Here is a 16,260-nt window from a genome sequence, read left to right as displayed (position 1 = left end):
ATGCATCATGGGGATTTATCTTTGCTTTGGCAACCTCATCTGGCTTGGCAGCCTAGCTTAGATTATAAAAATAATCAGAACTCTTGGTCAGGGCGGGCAGGCCCGAGACGGCAAAAAACAGTTCACACCAGCCTAACATGGTTTAGATGTGTTGTTGCTGCTTCAAGATGCCCTACCAGCTCTAGACCGCTTCACCAACACGGTATACAAGCAGGAAACTAGGTCCACTAGCAGACAGTACAAAGTGTCAACCATCTAGACCAGCTTGGACCAGCTAGAAGCCAGCAGGGCAGGTTATCTTATGTTGGTCATCACATGAGCTGGTCATGAGGAGGAACATGACTAAAACACATGAGCTCAAACCCGATCAAAAGCAAATGGATCCCAACTGTAGCCGATCCCAGCTGAACTGAAACAAACAGACTTGTGTTTGCCTCTTGACCGCAAAGGCGAGGCTGATGTCAGAACGGTTTGTTTAAATTTAGTCAGCTAACAATGAACAGTTTGTTTGCAGTCAGATCTTGTGATGGAGTAAAAATACCCATTGAACATGTATTTGAGAACTTGTCAAACCCACACAACATCAGTCAACTAGGCAACACAGATAATCGGTTGCTTTAGGCATCAAACATTTGACACCATTTATTTAAGTTTATTTAGGAACACACTTTTATTCATTGCTAGTTCATGATGTATTAATTAAAACTAACATACATAGAAGAAATGTGAAAACAAAGATTATCCGATTTACTCAGCCGTATTATCTGATCTATACAACAAAATTGTTTTTCTTTTAAACTCGACTTCTTTATTTTCGATTAATGTAATTCTCTATGTGCAATCTACTAGATTAAATTATGTAGAGCGAATGTGAACCAATCTAGTACAAAAAGTGATTTTTGATGTTGACAACTGAAACTGTAACTGAAAGCATGCATGGGACTTAAATTACGAGTAAAATGTTGAAATTAAGTTTTATTTTGAAAAATATGGGAAAAGAGGGAGACTTGATAGCACCTAATATTCCATTATGTTGGGATTTAGAACGATTTTTCGCTGCAGTGAAGAGTGGAGCTTTTGCTTAGAGTGAGGACAGGTAAATAATAGAGGATGATTTTGCTGTTTTACTCAAGGAGCATTGAATAATAAATCACTAATATGTACTTCTGCTAGCTAACAGTTCACGGTCATGGGTTCAATTTCTTTGGATAAAAGCATATACCAAATCCACAAAATGCCTGTGAGGATCGGTTGCTAAGTGCTGGTGTTTTCCTATGCAGTGCTATAGACCTCTTTGTCATCCTTGCATCACCTGATTTAAACAATCACTCCCTGTCTCAAACAGGTGTTGTTCAGATATAATAGAGTTTATGCCGTTGTCATTTTCTCTACTAACTTGCCGACTCATTGGCCCAGTGAATAACCACTTCAGTGAATAACCACTTCTCTAAAGAGAGAGCTCTCATAATCAATCCTTTTCCCCATGCCATCCCCTGAGGCCCTCAGCCAGCTTGACACAGCACTGATCACCATCATCAACATAATTAGCCTTCATATCAAACACAGATCATAAGAGAGCAATTATTTTGGTTGCCATTTCAAAATGAGCTTCAGAGGTTTGATTTGGAGAGGGGAGAGTTTGAGACTCCAGTTTCTCTAATTGAACCCCAACTGACTGTCAAGACTTACTGTACTCAGAGTTTAGACGCTGTTAGCCAAGTTAAGCTTATGGATGAAATGGATAAAGCATTGCAAAATGTCTCAAAAGAACAGGGATGGGCAATTAAAGAAATATTGGCTCTAAAAAAAATACAGTTTTGTATATACTCCTGTTGTGCAAACCCTGTGTAACCCTTCTTTCTTCTGCAGAACACAAAAGGAGGTACTCTGAAGAATGCACTACTCAATCTTTTGTGAGTGAATTATTCTGACCACTTTTATAAACTGGATCAGCTGATTGGATGAACGACTTTCAGTTTGTTTCTCACAGAACCGCAGCTGATTGTGTGGTCCTCCCGTCACATGCTTTCATTTACTGACATTGCTGTGAAGATATAGTTGTCACAACATTGAACAAAGGACTCAAGAACAAAGGTTGGTTACTGTACTTTATTGAAAGGCTCAAAAGGTTAGCTTCAACAGTCTGCTGGTCACTGACCATCTTGGCAGATGCAGAACTGGTGAGAAAACACTCAGGAGAAAGGGTCAGTAACCAAGCAGGAGTACAGGCCACAGTTGCTGGGCCAACAAGCAGCCAACAGCAAGGAAAAGCGAGCAAACTCAGAAACACCAGATGGGCATCAGGGAGAGAGTAGGATAACTGGACAAAGAACAGGCAAGACGAACGCGACAGGACAAGACTAGACAAGGCTAGACTTTTACTAGAAAAACACTGACAGGTAACGACCAACAATAATCTGGTGAAGAACTGAAAACCCTTGTGACCTAAATGGCAGAGAAATCAGAGCAAGGGAAAACAGGTGTGCACCAATACACACCGCGCTGATTGCAATCACAAACAGCAGAGCATGAGGTGAGAGTGGGGAATGAAAATACGACTGGGAATAATAGGAGGGATCAAACCTGGCTCATGACAATAGTGTTCACACTCACACCATATGTGACCCTGGACCATAAAAGATACAGCTGAATAAATAAGCTTTCCATTGATGTATGGTTTGTTATGATCGGACAATATTTGGCTGAGATACAACTATTTGAAAATCTGGAATCTGAGGGTGCAAAAAAAATCTAAATATTGAGAAAATCGCCTTTAAAGTTGTTCAAATGAAGTTCTTAGCAATGCATATCACTAATCAAAAATTAAGGGTTGATATATTTACGGTAGGACGTTTACAAATTATCTTCATGGAACATGATCTTTACTTAATATCCTAATGATTTTGGCATAAACGAAAAATCAATAATTTTGACCCATACAATGTATTTTTGGCTATTGCTATAAACATATCCCAGCGACTTAAGACTGGTTTTGTGCTGCAGGGTCACATATAACCAAAAAACATGTTTAACTATAACATGCTGTGTAGTGTAATTTAGTGACGACATCATGTGTGTACGTTCAATTGCTGTATTCTATACTTTGTTTTGTTGTGTTTTCTCTGTTTTACGCCGTGCTGAAAGTTGACAGGGTGAAGCACAGTACACTCATATGCTTTTATAATTAGTTTGTGTCAACCCATGTCCATTTTGTCCATTGTAGTCACTAACAATGAATGTTTTCTGAAGATTTAAAAAAAGAAACATGAAGCTTATAATTTATAAATGCACCCACGTGCATTACTCTGTTAAAACTTTTATTTGAGCTGTAAAGCCATACAATTTGTAATTGTATTCCACACAGAAATTTGCGGGTGTTTTTTTGAGTGTGCGAAAATGCCACACATAATACTGCTTACATTATTACATCTGAAAACACATACTATCGTTCAATGGTAAAGTGTGTGTTGTAATCAACATTTTGCCAAAAAGCTGTCAATTGAACTGAACATGTATTGAATTCAGAAGATGCCTTGAACATGAATCTCCCGTTACATTATTTTGACAAAAACTAAATCTGCATCCGAATGTTTCGGTCCCACTTTATATTAGGTGGCCTTAAGTACTATGTACTTACATTTAAATTACAATCATTTGGTACAATGCACTTATTGTGTACATACATGTTTTTTTTATTTTTATTATGTGTAATTACATCTGTAATTAATTTCTGTAATTACCTTTATAATTACACTGTTGACCCATCCCTTACACCTTAACCCACCCTTAAACCTACCCATACCACCAAACCTGCCCCTAATCTTACCCATATCCCACCTCAATAGCAGAAATAGTGTTTTGCAATACAGTATGACCACAATAAGTACATTGTACTTATTTTTTGATGTAAGTACATAGCAGTTAAGGCCACCTAATATAAAGTGTGACCAATGTTTCTTTTAACATAGTTGATGAAAAACAGTATGTGGATTACTATTTCAACCACTAGCTGTCAATATTACATCCTGCACCTTAAAACAGTAGATGAAAAGTACCCAGATGACCTGCTACATCCGCTGAAGCACAGATTAACACTTTACTATCTTTGACTTTAGTATCTACTCAGACGGTTTGCGATTTTGAATCCACCTAAAGTTCTGTTTTTGCATAAACTGGCATAAACCGCAAAACGGTAAAAACAGTATCATTTAAAAACAAATGCAGCAATAAATTCATTATTTTCTCTGACGTTTGTATAGTCTGTTTCTAGCTCTGTCAGGTTTGGGTCTGGCTCTTGTGTCACCACGACTCTTGGAAATTGCTCTTGGTGGAAACTAACGTGAACTTTATATGAGAGGTGGTGACAATTCAGTTTCACAGAGAAAAAAAAAAAATCACTTTCTAGTCCTATACAAAGATGAAGCATTGAAAAGATTTCTTTCATTAGCGACCTCAACAGTTCATCCACCTCTGGAGACCGAACAAGCTTTAAAAGTGGTTTATAAGGTTTGACGTCTATTATGACAGTTTTCATCTGGTAACAGTGAGAAGGATCTTTCTGTTTGGATGAATTCAGTGTGAGTTTGGCTGTGCTCTAAGGGGGAGGTTAACACACACCGACAGCAGTGTAAGACAGTCTGCAGTCTGAGTTTGAGTAAGACTCACCGATGAAGCCCAGCTGGGAGAATTCAAGAATCATCCACTCCTCTGACGGCTGCTGCAGAGCGAAATTCTTCATCGTGGTGAAGTAATTTGGCCGTGCAACAATGTCATCCTCTAGCTGTGTGAGAGAGAAAGAGAGAGAGACAATGCTGAAGGAAGACAAGCAGCTGTGAAGTGGATCTGAATCATTTGCAAATAATCGTCAACAACTTCAAGTGTCCAGGTCTAAATGATTCAAAGGTGTTTCATTTTGTCTAATTGTCTAATTTGGATGTGCATTTTCTGTTCAGCCTAATGTGAGAGGAGAAGAAAAGGAAATCAAATGGTTTTTTACTAATACAACAATCTTGTCGGCTAAATCCAATCCAATCTTTCTGCTATTCATTATATAAATATAATGTCAAAGTTTTATGCAACAGCATTTCTGCACGTGAAACAAAAAGTGCCACTCTTATTGGTTGGCCACTTTTTTGTTCACAGTGCAATGGAAAAGAGGTTGGAACCACTCACATTGATGGCATTAAATAAAACAATTTTGTTACTTGATAAAAAATAAATGTTAACTAAAATAAAATATAAAAAATTAAGCATTTCCCATTTAATAACACCTGCCTCATAAAATAGCGCTTGTCTAAATGGATGCATTAACAGTCATTCATTAAAAGTAACATCTTATCACAGAATTTTTCCACCAAGCAAGTCAAGTAAACTTTATTTATATTGGCTGTACACAATACTCGCTGGTGTCGTGAGTGGTGCAGAAAGTAAACACTTCTTACACACTGTGCTTTAGATGGCATCTGTGCTTTAGACTGTCACTTTTTTAAATGCATTTTCTTTTCTTTAAGCACCCATGTTGAGTGAGCTTCATGCATGTAATGGGAGTGCTAAGTAAAAATAAATAAATAAATAAATAAAACTCAAAGTGGATTTAGCATTTTGAACACACTCTACACATGATTGGGAGAAAAAAAAAGAAAGGAATTTTTCATGTGTTGGCTTTATCTAAAACACCCACAAAAAAACTGATCATAAAAGAACAAGCTACAAAAGAAGTGCAAAAGTGGCCTCAAAGATCATCATCTTGTCTTTATAAGAGCTTTCCATTTCCCCTGGAAGCCATTCCCCACAATTCCCATAAAAGAAATACAAGACAAGCTGTCAGGGTTTATTTCGACCACATTATAACTTATTTACTACATGCAAAAAACACAAAAACAAAACAAAAAAAGAAACATTATGGAACCACCTGAGATGATCGACCTATCCATTCAAACATGTTCATGTTCTCTCCAAATATGACTATCTGTTCAGTTCTAATATGCATAATCTTAATCTTACCTGTACGTAATACGTCCCTTTAGTCTGGGCATACATCATCAGGAAGCAGTAATCCAGGTTCTGCTTTGTTCGCCATCTGCAAAAACAATCAGCATTTGCTTTAAAAAGAAAAATACACCGCCACACATACACAAACCAACAGGTTGAAGATAATAAAAAGTAACAGAGACCCGCTGTTTACAAATAAGAGGACAGTGAGTGATGGATTATTTCTGGCAGTTGCTGTTTGTCGAGCTACACTGATATTCTTTTAAAGTACTGAGCTCAAAAACTGGCAACAAATGTTAAAAAAACTCCTTCAATTTAAATATTGCACAATGACATGTCACACCAGGTTTGAAGTCAGTTGTCTTTGTTTCTTGCATGTCTCATCATCACTGATGTCAAATTGATGAGTTTTGATGTGTGACATGGAGCTGAACGAACATTTGAGAGACACAGCGCAAGGGCACATTCAAGCCCCTGGTTGGGACAATGAAGAACAAAAACGGCATCAGTGGGCATTTTTAGACCACTTTAATTTACTTGGTAAAAAGGAGTTGGCAGTTCCCAAGTGCAAAACAGCCTATTGAGATCACTAGTAGCTTAATGTGGAAGAATGCGACTTATGGTTCATGGAAATTGGCAGGATGATGACTATAGCAGGGTTAGAAATGAACTGAGCTTGGGGCAAAAATAACTCCAAACATTGAGGTATGGGGTCAGAAAATGTGGCAGTATGAGTTTGTGTTTTTAATATTTATTACATAATACCTATGACAAGAGCAAGAGTGCTGCTTTTGACAATTACCAGCATGACTGGAAATGTAATATTGATTTTATAAAACAGTTCAATATATAAGAAGTCAATATCAAGTCACATTTTAAGCATGTGTTGTCGTGTTAGTCTGTTTTTGAGCAACACTAAATTAATCTGCACTTTTGTGTGAATTCGGTGTTTTGATCGACCATACCGATTGAATGAATGATGATTCCCTTATTATGTAAAATATCATTAATATTTACATTTTCAGTTTTATTAAAATACATTTGTCCAAAAGTGATTGTCACTCAAGATGACTCAGCTCACGTGAGATGAAAAGAAAGATATGTTAGATCCATACTGTATAGTCTAGATGTTTTTCAGCCACTGACTGCAGCAAGGGTTTCTGGCATTATTTGAAGTGCAAAAAAATTACACAATAGCTTTTTGGGGGGTTAAATTAATCAAATCTGTCAGATATTTTCCAAAAATGTGAAACCCTGCAGGGTGCAAATTATCTGTTAAGAGACTTCATACGTGTACATTTACATCAGTTTTTCAACACACACACACACTTGTTTCGCTATCCTTGTGGGGACTTCTATAGGTGTAATGGTTTTTCTGCTGTACAGATCGTATATTCTATTGCCCTACACCAACCCTACACCTAAACTTAGCCCTCACAGGAGACTTTTTACATTTTTAGATTTTCAAAAAACTTCCTGCTGTGTGATTTATAAGCTTGTTTTTAAGCCATTTGGTTCACAATGGACACAGATAGTGTCCTCAAACCGTGTTTACGTTGTAGTACCCATGTCATTAAACACGTGTTCTCATAAACCATATAATGTACACCAGAACACACACACAAAATAATCTTGTGATGAGAACATTAACCCTCTGGCATCTTTTTGATAAAGATGTCTCTGCTCTTCTCCAGCATGGAAATATGCAGAAGGAAGCAATTCTATTTAATAATAATTGTATTTTACAGAACAAAATGACAATACAAATATTAATGTCTGTCTTAATTTCCTCATTTTCAAATGTTAAGCAAATTTAAAGCTACTCTTTTGCTGACAACCCTAGTGCTTATTTACTGACATTTCACTCAAGACTTACTGATATAAAAATTATAAATAAACTTTCTATTTGGAGAACTACTTGTGCACAATGCACATTTTTTAATATTAAGCCTAAAACGTGTTTTAATGTCACTATTGATGAGGATTGTATGATCTTTGAATAATTTGACTGATTTGATGACTTGAAAATGATTGATTTGATGAGTTCTGTTGGAGAGACTTTTGAACTGTTAGGTTCTGATTGGCTAGTTGATGAGTAAACCGCCCTGGGTGCCGGTCAGAGCACCAATAATGAGGAGACAGGTGATCAGCTTTAGATGGTGTATTGGCAGAGAAAAGTCGGGCCACAGATGTACAATAAAAGGTGAAGATAGTTGTGCGGTCAGTGACTAACACCTTGATATTAAATCTGCAGCAATCGCAATCACCACGAACAAACTCGAATAATCATCCTGGTGCCATTGGCTCGAACAGATCACCTGAACACAGCAAACAACGGCAGCTCAAAAGAACTGCACTGCCCTCTTCTGTCATACTACGACTACAGTTTCAAATTAAAAGTCCCTCTTGCAGGAGCCTTTAATACAGCCGCCCCCAAAGATGCCATGCATCTTTGCTTCCAGAAAGGCGACTTAACTAGTCAGTATTGGGGCTTTAAGTCTATCCTTTGGTAAGGCCGGCAGGATTACCAGGCGGGCTACCGGTCTGGTATAGACGTGATCCTTTATCTGTACATCAGCAGACCTGATATGACCATCTGGACTTGGGTAGGTCTTGATCACTTGCCCTACAGGCCATAAACTCCGAGGTAGTTGGGGGTCTACAATCATAACAAATGTCTGCTCCTTCAGGTCGGGAGGAGAGGCTTGCCATTTCTGCCTGGTTTGGAGGCTAGGGAGGTAGTCCCGTATGAACCTGGACCAGAATTGGTCTGCTAGGATCTGGGAGTGTCTCCAGTGCCGGCGACTCAACATCTCTGATTCGGGGTAAACGACTTGAGGCAGAGATCCATCAGGCCGCCCCATGAGGAGACTGTTTGGCGTCACCGGGTCAGCATCTGCCACATCTGACGATACATACCCCAAGGGTTTTGAGTTCAGGATGGCCTCTACTTCCAGCAAGACTGTCATTAAGACTTCCTCAGGAACTGATTGTGAACCCAAAACTGTGTACAAGGCCGATTTAACTGACCTTACTTCCCTCTCCCAAACTCCACCAAAATGAGGGGCTGATGGAGGATTAAAGTGGAAGTGGATCCTTTGGCGTGCAAGCTGACGCTGTATATCAGGAAGCAATGCGGCATATGCTTCCTGTAACTCCCTCTGACCCCCGCGGAAGTTTGTGCCTTGATCCGACCATAATTCTGCTGGTGTTCCTCTTCTCGCGATAAACCTTCTAAGGGCCATGAGAAATGAGTCGGTACTCATGCTAGGGAGTAGGTCTAAATGGACGGCTCTTGTGGTCAGACATTTGAAGAGAATGCCCCAACGCTTCTCAGTGCGTCTCCCGATTTTGACAAGTAGGGGTCCAAAGCAGTCCACTCCACAAGAATGGAAGGCAGGTTGGTAGAGCTGAAGGCGCGCAGCAGGTAGATCCGACATTTTGGGGATTGTCGGTTGGGCCCTCCAACGCTGACATTCTGGGCAGTCGCGTTGAAATCGGCGGACTGCTTCGCGGCCTCTGAGAATCCAATAGTATCTCCGTATTTCACCAAACAACCGTTCCGCTCCAGGATGATGTAACTGGTCATCATAATGGTGTATGATCAAACGAGTGACGGGGTGGCTAGGATCCAGAACCAGAGGATGTAACATGGAGTCTTCAATGCCTGCAGTTCTCCGCAAACGACCTCCCACCCTTATCAGACCACTGGACGGATCCATTTCAGGAGCTAGGGTAACTAATCGACTGCCGGACCTAACTGGCTTTCCTGTCCCTAACAGTTTATAATCCTCAGGGAAGGATTCCTGCTGCACCTGTCGAAGGATATGGACCTCAGCCTGGCGGTAATCCTCAGCCTCCGGAGAAGTCCCTGGAACCAAGTTGTTCCGAAGTTCTTGGGCGGTAACATCCAACAGTTCTTGCCAGGTGTTGTAGTTCCATTCATCAATCTTATCAGATGAGGGAGGAAAGGCACTGATCCCACAGAAAGTAGATTTCCGGAGTTCAACCTGGTCTATTCTGGTCTCAGTCTTAGGGATTACCGGCCATTCGTTGGGATCCTGAAGGAGAAAAGCGGGTCCTTGTGACCATCGGTTCGGTGCGGCCATGTATTGGAGAGGTCTTCCTTTCGTAAGGTCGTCAGCGGGGTTGTCCGCAGAGCCTACATAACGCCAAGAGCACTTGTCCGTCAGCTCCTGGATCTCAGCGATTCGGTTTCCCACGAAGACTCTGAAGCGACAGGACTCAGAATTCAACCACTGGAGGACCGTGGTAGAGTCTGTCCACAGGAAAATAGACTGGACATGTAGTGTTAACTCGTTTTCAAGTAACTTAGCCAACTGTGCTGCGACAAGACTTCCACAGAGTTCCAGTCTTGGAATCGAGTGAGCTCGTTTAGGAGTGACACGGGAGCGTGCTATAATGAAGGACAGGTAAGTCTGACCGCCCTGGTCGGTAGTCCGGAGGTAAGCCACCGCACCATATGCCTGCTCAGAGGCATCCGAGAAGATATGGACCTCATGGATAACATCATCCATCCCAACCTCAGGAGGGACATAAGGCCGAGGAAAGGAGATACAAGGAAGGAATTGGAGTTCCTCCTCCCATGCACTCCAAGACTGGAGGAGCTCAGGTGGCAAGTTGGGGTCATCCCACCCTCTCTCCTTGTTCCATAATTGCTTAATGATGACCTTCGCCCGAGTTGTATAAGGTAGAAGCCATCCCAGCGGGTCGTACTGGGTAGCTAGGACCTTATAGATGTTTCTCAAAGTTGGAGTCTTGTAGATCACAGGTCGGTGTTTGTAGGACAAAGTGTCTGTCTGCCAGTTCCAGCTCAGACCTAGTGTCGATTCAGGGACGTCTGATTTCTCCTGTGTCAACCACAGCTCCACACTCGCAGCGCGGGCATCGGATGGTAGATGACTTGGCACAGTAGGATCATTGCAGGCCCACTGGCGAATTTCGAATCCAGCTCCGAAAAGGATATGCCGTAGTCGATCAATCAAGTTCCGAGCCTCATCTGCAGTAGGCAGACTCTGCAGGCAATTATCGACATAGAAACACCTCTCCACTGAAAACCGAATTGCCTCATCAGTCAGGGGGTGTTGCCGGACGTGGCGTTGCAGTGCATAGGTGGCACAGCACGGACTGGAAGTTGTGCCGAAAGGCAGGACCTGCCATTCAAGAATCTTGGGTGCCTCATCCATTTTCAGGTTCCGCCAAAGGAAACGGAGTAAGGGACGGTCCTCAGGTATAAGGCGAACCTGATGAAACATCGCCTTAATATCCCCACTCACAGCCACAGGATGTTCTCTGAAACGGATAAGGACGCCCAACAGTGAGGCTCCGAGCGTGGGTCCTGGCAACAGGTACTGATTAAGGCTTTGTCCTTGGTACTGATAGGAACAGTTAAAGACAAGGCGGAACTTCCCATTGTGACTAACGATGTGGTGAGGGATGTACCAACATTCAGGTGAGGCAGGTATAAGATCGGTCACCTCCCGAACAGCTCCTGTCTCAATGAGTTTCCTCATCTCCCCTTCATAGACCTCAGCTTTTACAGGGTCCTTCAGAAGACGCCTCTCAACACTACGAAGGGTAGGTAGGACTGATTCTTTAGGTGCATTCAACAAAGGCATGTCCTTTCGCCGCAGAAGGGGTGTAGCTAACCGATGGATTCCCTCCACTTCCAAGATAAGAGTCTTACGGTCAAGCAGCTGAAGCGCCTCCTGATCCTGCTTGGACCGGGTTACCTCTTTGCCCTCCCACTGTGGAACTGTATCCAACTGCCACAGTCGTTGAACGTTCTGCAGTAACTCGTCATGAATTGGAGCCATGGAGGTTAGCAGGCATTGCTGTGGGGTAGGAGGACACCCCATGGAAGGTATAGGACCCTGGAGCGTCCATCCTAGGCGTGTGTGAACTGCAGCTGGCGCACCCCTGCCGCCCCATCGAACAGGCTCGGTTGGGGTTATGAGATGGGGCTGATCAGAGCCAATGAGAAGTAAGGGTTGGACATCCGTAAGGGTACGGATCGGGAGACCACGCAGATGTCTGTACTTCTGTTGTAGGTGTTCTACAGGGTAAGATTGGCGAGACAGGTTAAGACGATCAGCAGTAAAGGCATGATTGATCTGATAACTGGTCTGAGGTTTACACGGTGGAGAGATATGAAAGGAAATAGAGCAACCCTGAATGACCTGGACATCATCTCTCACTGTCCGCAACGGAAGGTCTTCTGGGACACCCTGAATGCCCAAGGCCTTAACTGCAGTGGAGAGTAGAATGGTCCTCTCCGACCCATCGTCAAGAAGAGCGAAGGTGTCCAAGGTTCGATCTTCATAATGCAGATTCACTGGAACCACTTTGAGCATAACCCGCCCTTTGACAGAGGGTTTATCCAGGAGTAACTTATCTGGGGAGGAATTCGTCAGGCAGCTCTTCTCCATGTTAGTTGAATCCTCCTTCTGGGAAGGACTGACATTCACTTCATGAAGAGGGCGGAGATGGATGCCTTGGCAGATGTTGCAGGGCTTTTTAAGGTCACATTGAGCAGCATGGTGGGCCCTAGCACAGCGCCAACAACGGTTGTTACTGCGAATCCATGTCCTTACCTGGTCGTTGGTAAGCTTAGCAAAGGATGCACACTGGCTCAGGTAATGCTCAGTCTTATCACAGAAAGGACAATAACGTTTCACTTTGGCAGGTTTGATTTGTGAAACAGGACCTTTCCGAGGAGCAGAAGTCTCAACCGGGAATTCTCCAATCCCATGCAGGATGGTCACAGTCCTCTTCCCAGAATCTGACTTGACATGTGAGCCTTTAGACATCAGCTCGGTATCGTAACTGTGGCACCAAGTTTCGTAATGGAGCCAGTTTGAAAGGTCATCCAGATTAGGGGTTGTGCCAGGTTGGCGGAACATATGGCGACGAAACTCAGCTCGCTGCTCAGGGGGGAGCTTACCCAGGAGACGCGCAACGTGAGACCCACAACTCAGCTCCAGCTCACCGTCATGTCCCAGGGTTTTCAATAGGCCCACTAGTGACTGCACCTGGAGAGCAAACCTCTGGAAGGCTGAGATATCACCTCGTTTTATGTCAGGGCTCTCAAGGACACTAGCAATCTTCCTTAAAGCTAGCTGATGCGGTTGGCCAAATTTATCATAAAGAGCTGCCATCGTATCAGTGAATGGGGTAGGTGAGTGCAGGTAAGCATCCGCTATCATTCTAGCCTCCTCAAACTTAAGGTGATCCATTAAGATCTGATACTTGAAAAGTTCAGTCCCGTCGGGAGGAAGCAGGTTCATCAGAGCTATCCGGAGACGAGCAAACTCACCAGGATCTGGCCGGCTGAACTTAGGAATCGAAGGAGAAGGTCCCCTGTATACATATTCAGACCCAGAATAAGGTGCTACAGGACGCCGGGCTCTGCCTTCGGTGCAAAGACTTTAGGATTCGAATGAGCCGGTACCGAAATGAATCGCGGAGAAACAGGCACGGTTGTGCGGTTAGCAGGCAAGGGCATGGCCGCAGATGTGAGTAACTCTCGAAGCTCTTTAGGGGTAGGAGGTGGGGGGAATCCACAAGTGTCAGGAGCATAAGGCTGAGGAGGGCGTGTTTCAGTAGCCGGGAACACAAATGAATACTTCCTAGTCTCTGGCACCACAGGTTGGTAGATAGTGGCACCCATATCCGACAGTGCAAGGTCACCCACCTGGTTCCTTAAGTCAACGTCAGGCTCAGGCCATGGCGGTGGAGGAAGATCAGCAAAGTTTCCATCCTCCATTAAAGGTGTGGATTCATATCGCCTCACAGGAGGACTGGATAACTGCCATGCCGGTGGCTGTGCTAGTGAGAGATTCTGGTCTCTAGCTTGACTAAGGTCAGCTCGAAGGGACTGAGCCACTTGAACTAATTCTCTCACTTCAGCACGGACTTCTCTCAGCTCCTTCAGGTCTGCCTGGAAAGCCTGATGAGTCTGCATTAGCTGTGCATGTTCATGACGTAGGTGCTGTAGCTCGCTGTCGTGTGCAGAGGTAATGAAACCAGCCGCTTGAGGTGAGAAGAATGATGGCTGATGGCATTCAGCATGCTGTGAAGGCTTATAACTTGAGGACTTGATCTGTGAGCCATCAGAACAGACCAGGTCACCACCAGGGGAAGTGGTGTATGGCTGGAAGGATGGTGGAGGAGTCCGATGGACAGGAGTCTCCCAGGGGTGAGGGACATCACACTCAGCAACAGGTCTGCCTTGAGTATACTGTACTTCATACTGCTGTAGGTAAGCAGGAGGACGTGTATGGCGTTTAGGGCGAGCACCTCCAAATATCTCTTCATCAGGATCCATTATATCAGAAGGGAATACTCATCCGGCTCGAAGGACCACTTTGTTGGAGAGACTTTTGAACTGTTAGGTTCTGGTTGGCTAGTTGATGAGTAAACCGCCCTGGGTGCCGGTCAGAGCACCAATAATGAGGAGACAGGTGATCAGCTTTAGATGGTGTATTGGCAGAGAAAAGTCGGGCCACAGATGTACAATAAAAGGTGAAGATAGTTGTGCGGTCAGTGACTAACACCTTGATATTAAATCTGCAGCAATCGCAATCACCACGAACAAACTCGAATAATCATCCTGGTGCCATTGGCTCGAACAGATCACCTGAACACAGCAAACAACGGCAGCTCAAAAGAACTGCACTGCCCTCTTCTGTCATACTACGACTACAGTTTCAAATTAAAAGTCCCTCTTGCAGGAGCCTTTAATACAAGTTCTATAACATTATTTGAAAAATCATTTTATACAAATTGCACCAAAAAAGTACAACTTCTTTAGACTTTTAACTTTTAAAGTTTTCAGAGGTTAAACAATATATAGCGAGAGAGAGAGAGAGAGAGAGAGAGAGAGAGAGAGAGAGAGAGAGAGAGAGAGAGAGGTAGACAGTCAGATGGATGGATGGAGCCTCTTTATCTCCTGATTTCCTCTCTTCCTTCTGTAAAGACATACATTGACTTGTTCCCTATGCTGCTTTCAGTGCCCTGCTGGCTAAACCTATATGTGGCCTATTTGGAAAAACCTGTGAAATCTGGTCAGCGACACTATCCCTTGACATACAGATGGCAGATTTTCTCTTTTTCCCAGATGTGTGAGAAGCCACCAATCCACCCAGGGTCTCTCGAGGATACATCTGTCCAACTTTATCAAATCACACGCCGCACACACACAAACTCTAGTGCAGTCACGCAATGTCAGATTAAAACACACTAAGACTCGTAAACTCATTTTGGTTGTTTACAGACCGGTCTAAATCTTTAACCACTAAAAGACTGGATTTCATTTAAAATAATGAAAATTAAATGAGTTTGATTTAGTGTGTAAAATAGAGAATTGCACTCATGCCACCAAACACTGAACCAAATGCTGAGGCATTTGATTAAACACATGCAAGTTGTCCAAACGTGAAACACTTGAGGAATTTATCTTCTAAATATAACCACCACCTAGCCAACAGTAAAAAAAAACATGAATATTTGAAGTACTACACTGAAAATAAATTAATAGCAAATAAAATTTGTAAGCTGCACGCTTGCAACACATTACTAGAAAGAAACAGATCTGGTCTAAAAGGGATTTGTATTTTTCTTGGCTGATTAGTTATTGATTTGTGTCTCTGCTTGATTGGTGATGGATTCATCTGCCTGTCTGATCCAGCATTGATCTGTTCATCAGGGTGCTCTGGGCTGAACTGGTTGGCCGGTTGAGATCTGACAGGCTTTGAGTACAAACAGACGTTAATGAACATATTTACTTGCATCAGTCTCCACGGTCCTGACTGTTTATTTTAGGAGAATGTGTCTGTCCAGTATGGAGCGCTGCTGTTTTACCTTAGACAGAGATGTGACTGCAAAATTAGGTTGTGTGTTTCATTTTAGGTTCTGAAATTTCAATTTGGGATTATGTTTGTTCTTGGTGTGAGATCTCAGCAATCACGCAAATGGCTAAAATCATAGTTCTGTAATTATACTTTCATAGAAGATCCTCCAATTTTCACACCGGGGTTTCTCTAATGTTTTTGTCAGCCGGACACCTTAGATGTCAAATATTTACTTAAAGCCCCCCTGAGATTTTAAGATAACATTTAAATAATTTAACAACATGTTCATGGATCTCCAGTGTCAGGTAATGGTTACATGATATGCAAGTAAATATATAAAACATTTGTTTTTTGAGTAAGTGTTTATTTTGACTTTGTAGCTGGACTTCCAAGTGGA

At 42.6% G+C, this 16,260-nt stretch overlaps 1 protein-coding gene across 1 annotated transcript in view; it reads right to left on the bottom strand.

Annotated features, from left to right (window-relative positions):
• Positions 1-16,260, bottom strand: part of LOC306853640 (alpha-1,3-mannosyl-glycoprotein 4-beta-N-acetylglucosaminyltransferase B) — a 128,632-nt gene that overhangs the window by 28,754 nt on the left and 83,618 nt on the right. The window contains exons 7-8 of the mRNA XM_079391195.1: positions 6,004-6,079; positions 4,666-4,780 (exon numbers count right to left, since the gene is read on the bottom strand). Of these exons, the coding sequence (XP_079247321.1) occupies positions 4,666-4,780; positions 6,004-6,079 (191 nt within the window). The remainder of the gene's footprint in view (positions 1-4,665; positions 4,781-6,003; positions 6,080-16,260) is intronic.

The sequence above is a fragment of the Barbus barbus genome (genome assembly GCF_936440315.1).
Source record: "Barbus barbus genome assembly, chromosome: 33".
NCBI classification, from domain to species: Eukaryota; Metazoa; Chordata; class Actinopteri; order Cypriniformes; family Cyprinidae; genus Barbus; species Barbus barbus.
This window is presented reverse-complemented; position numbering and strand designations above follow the sequence as displayed.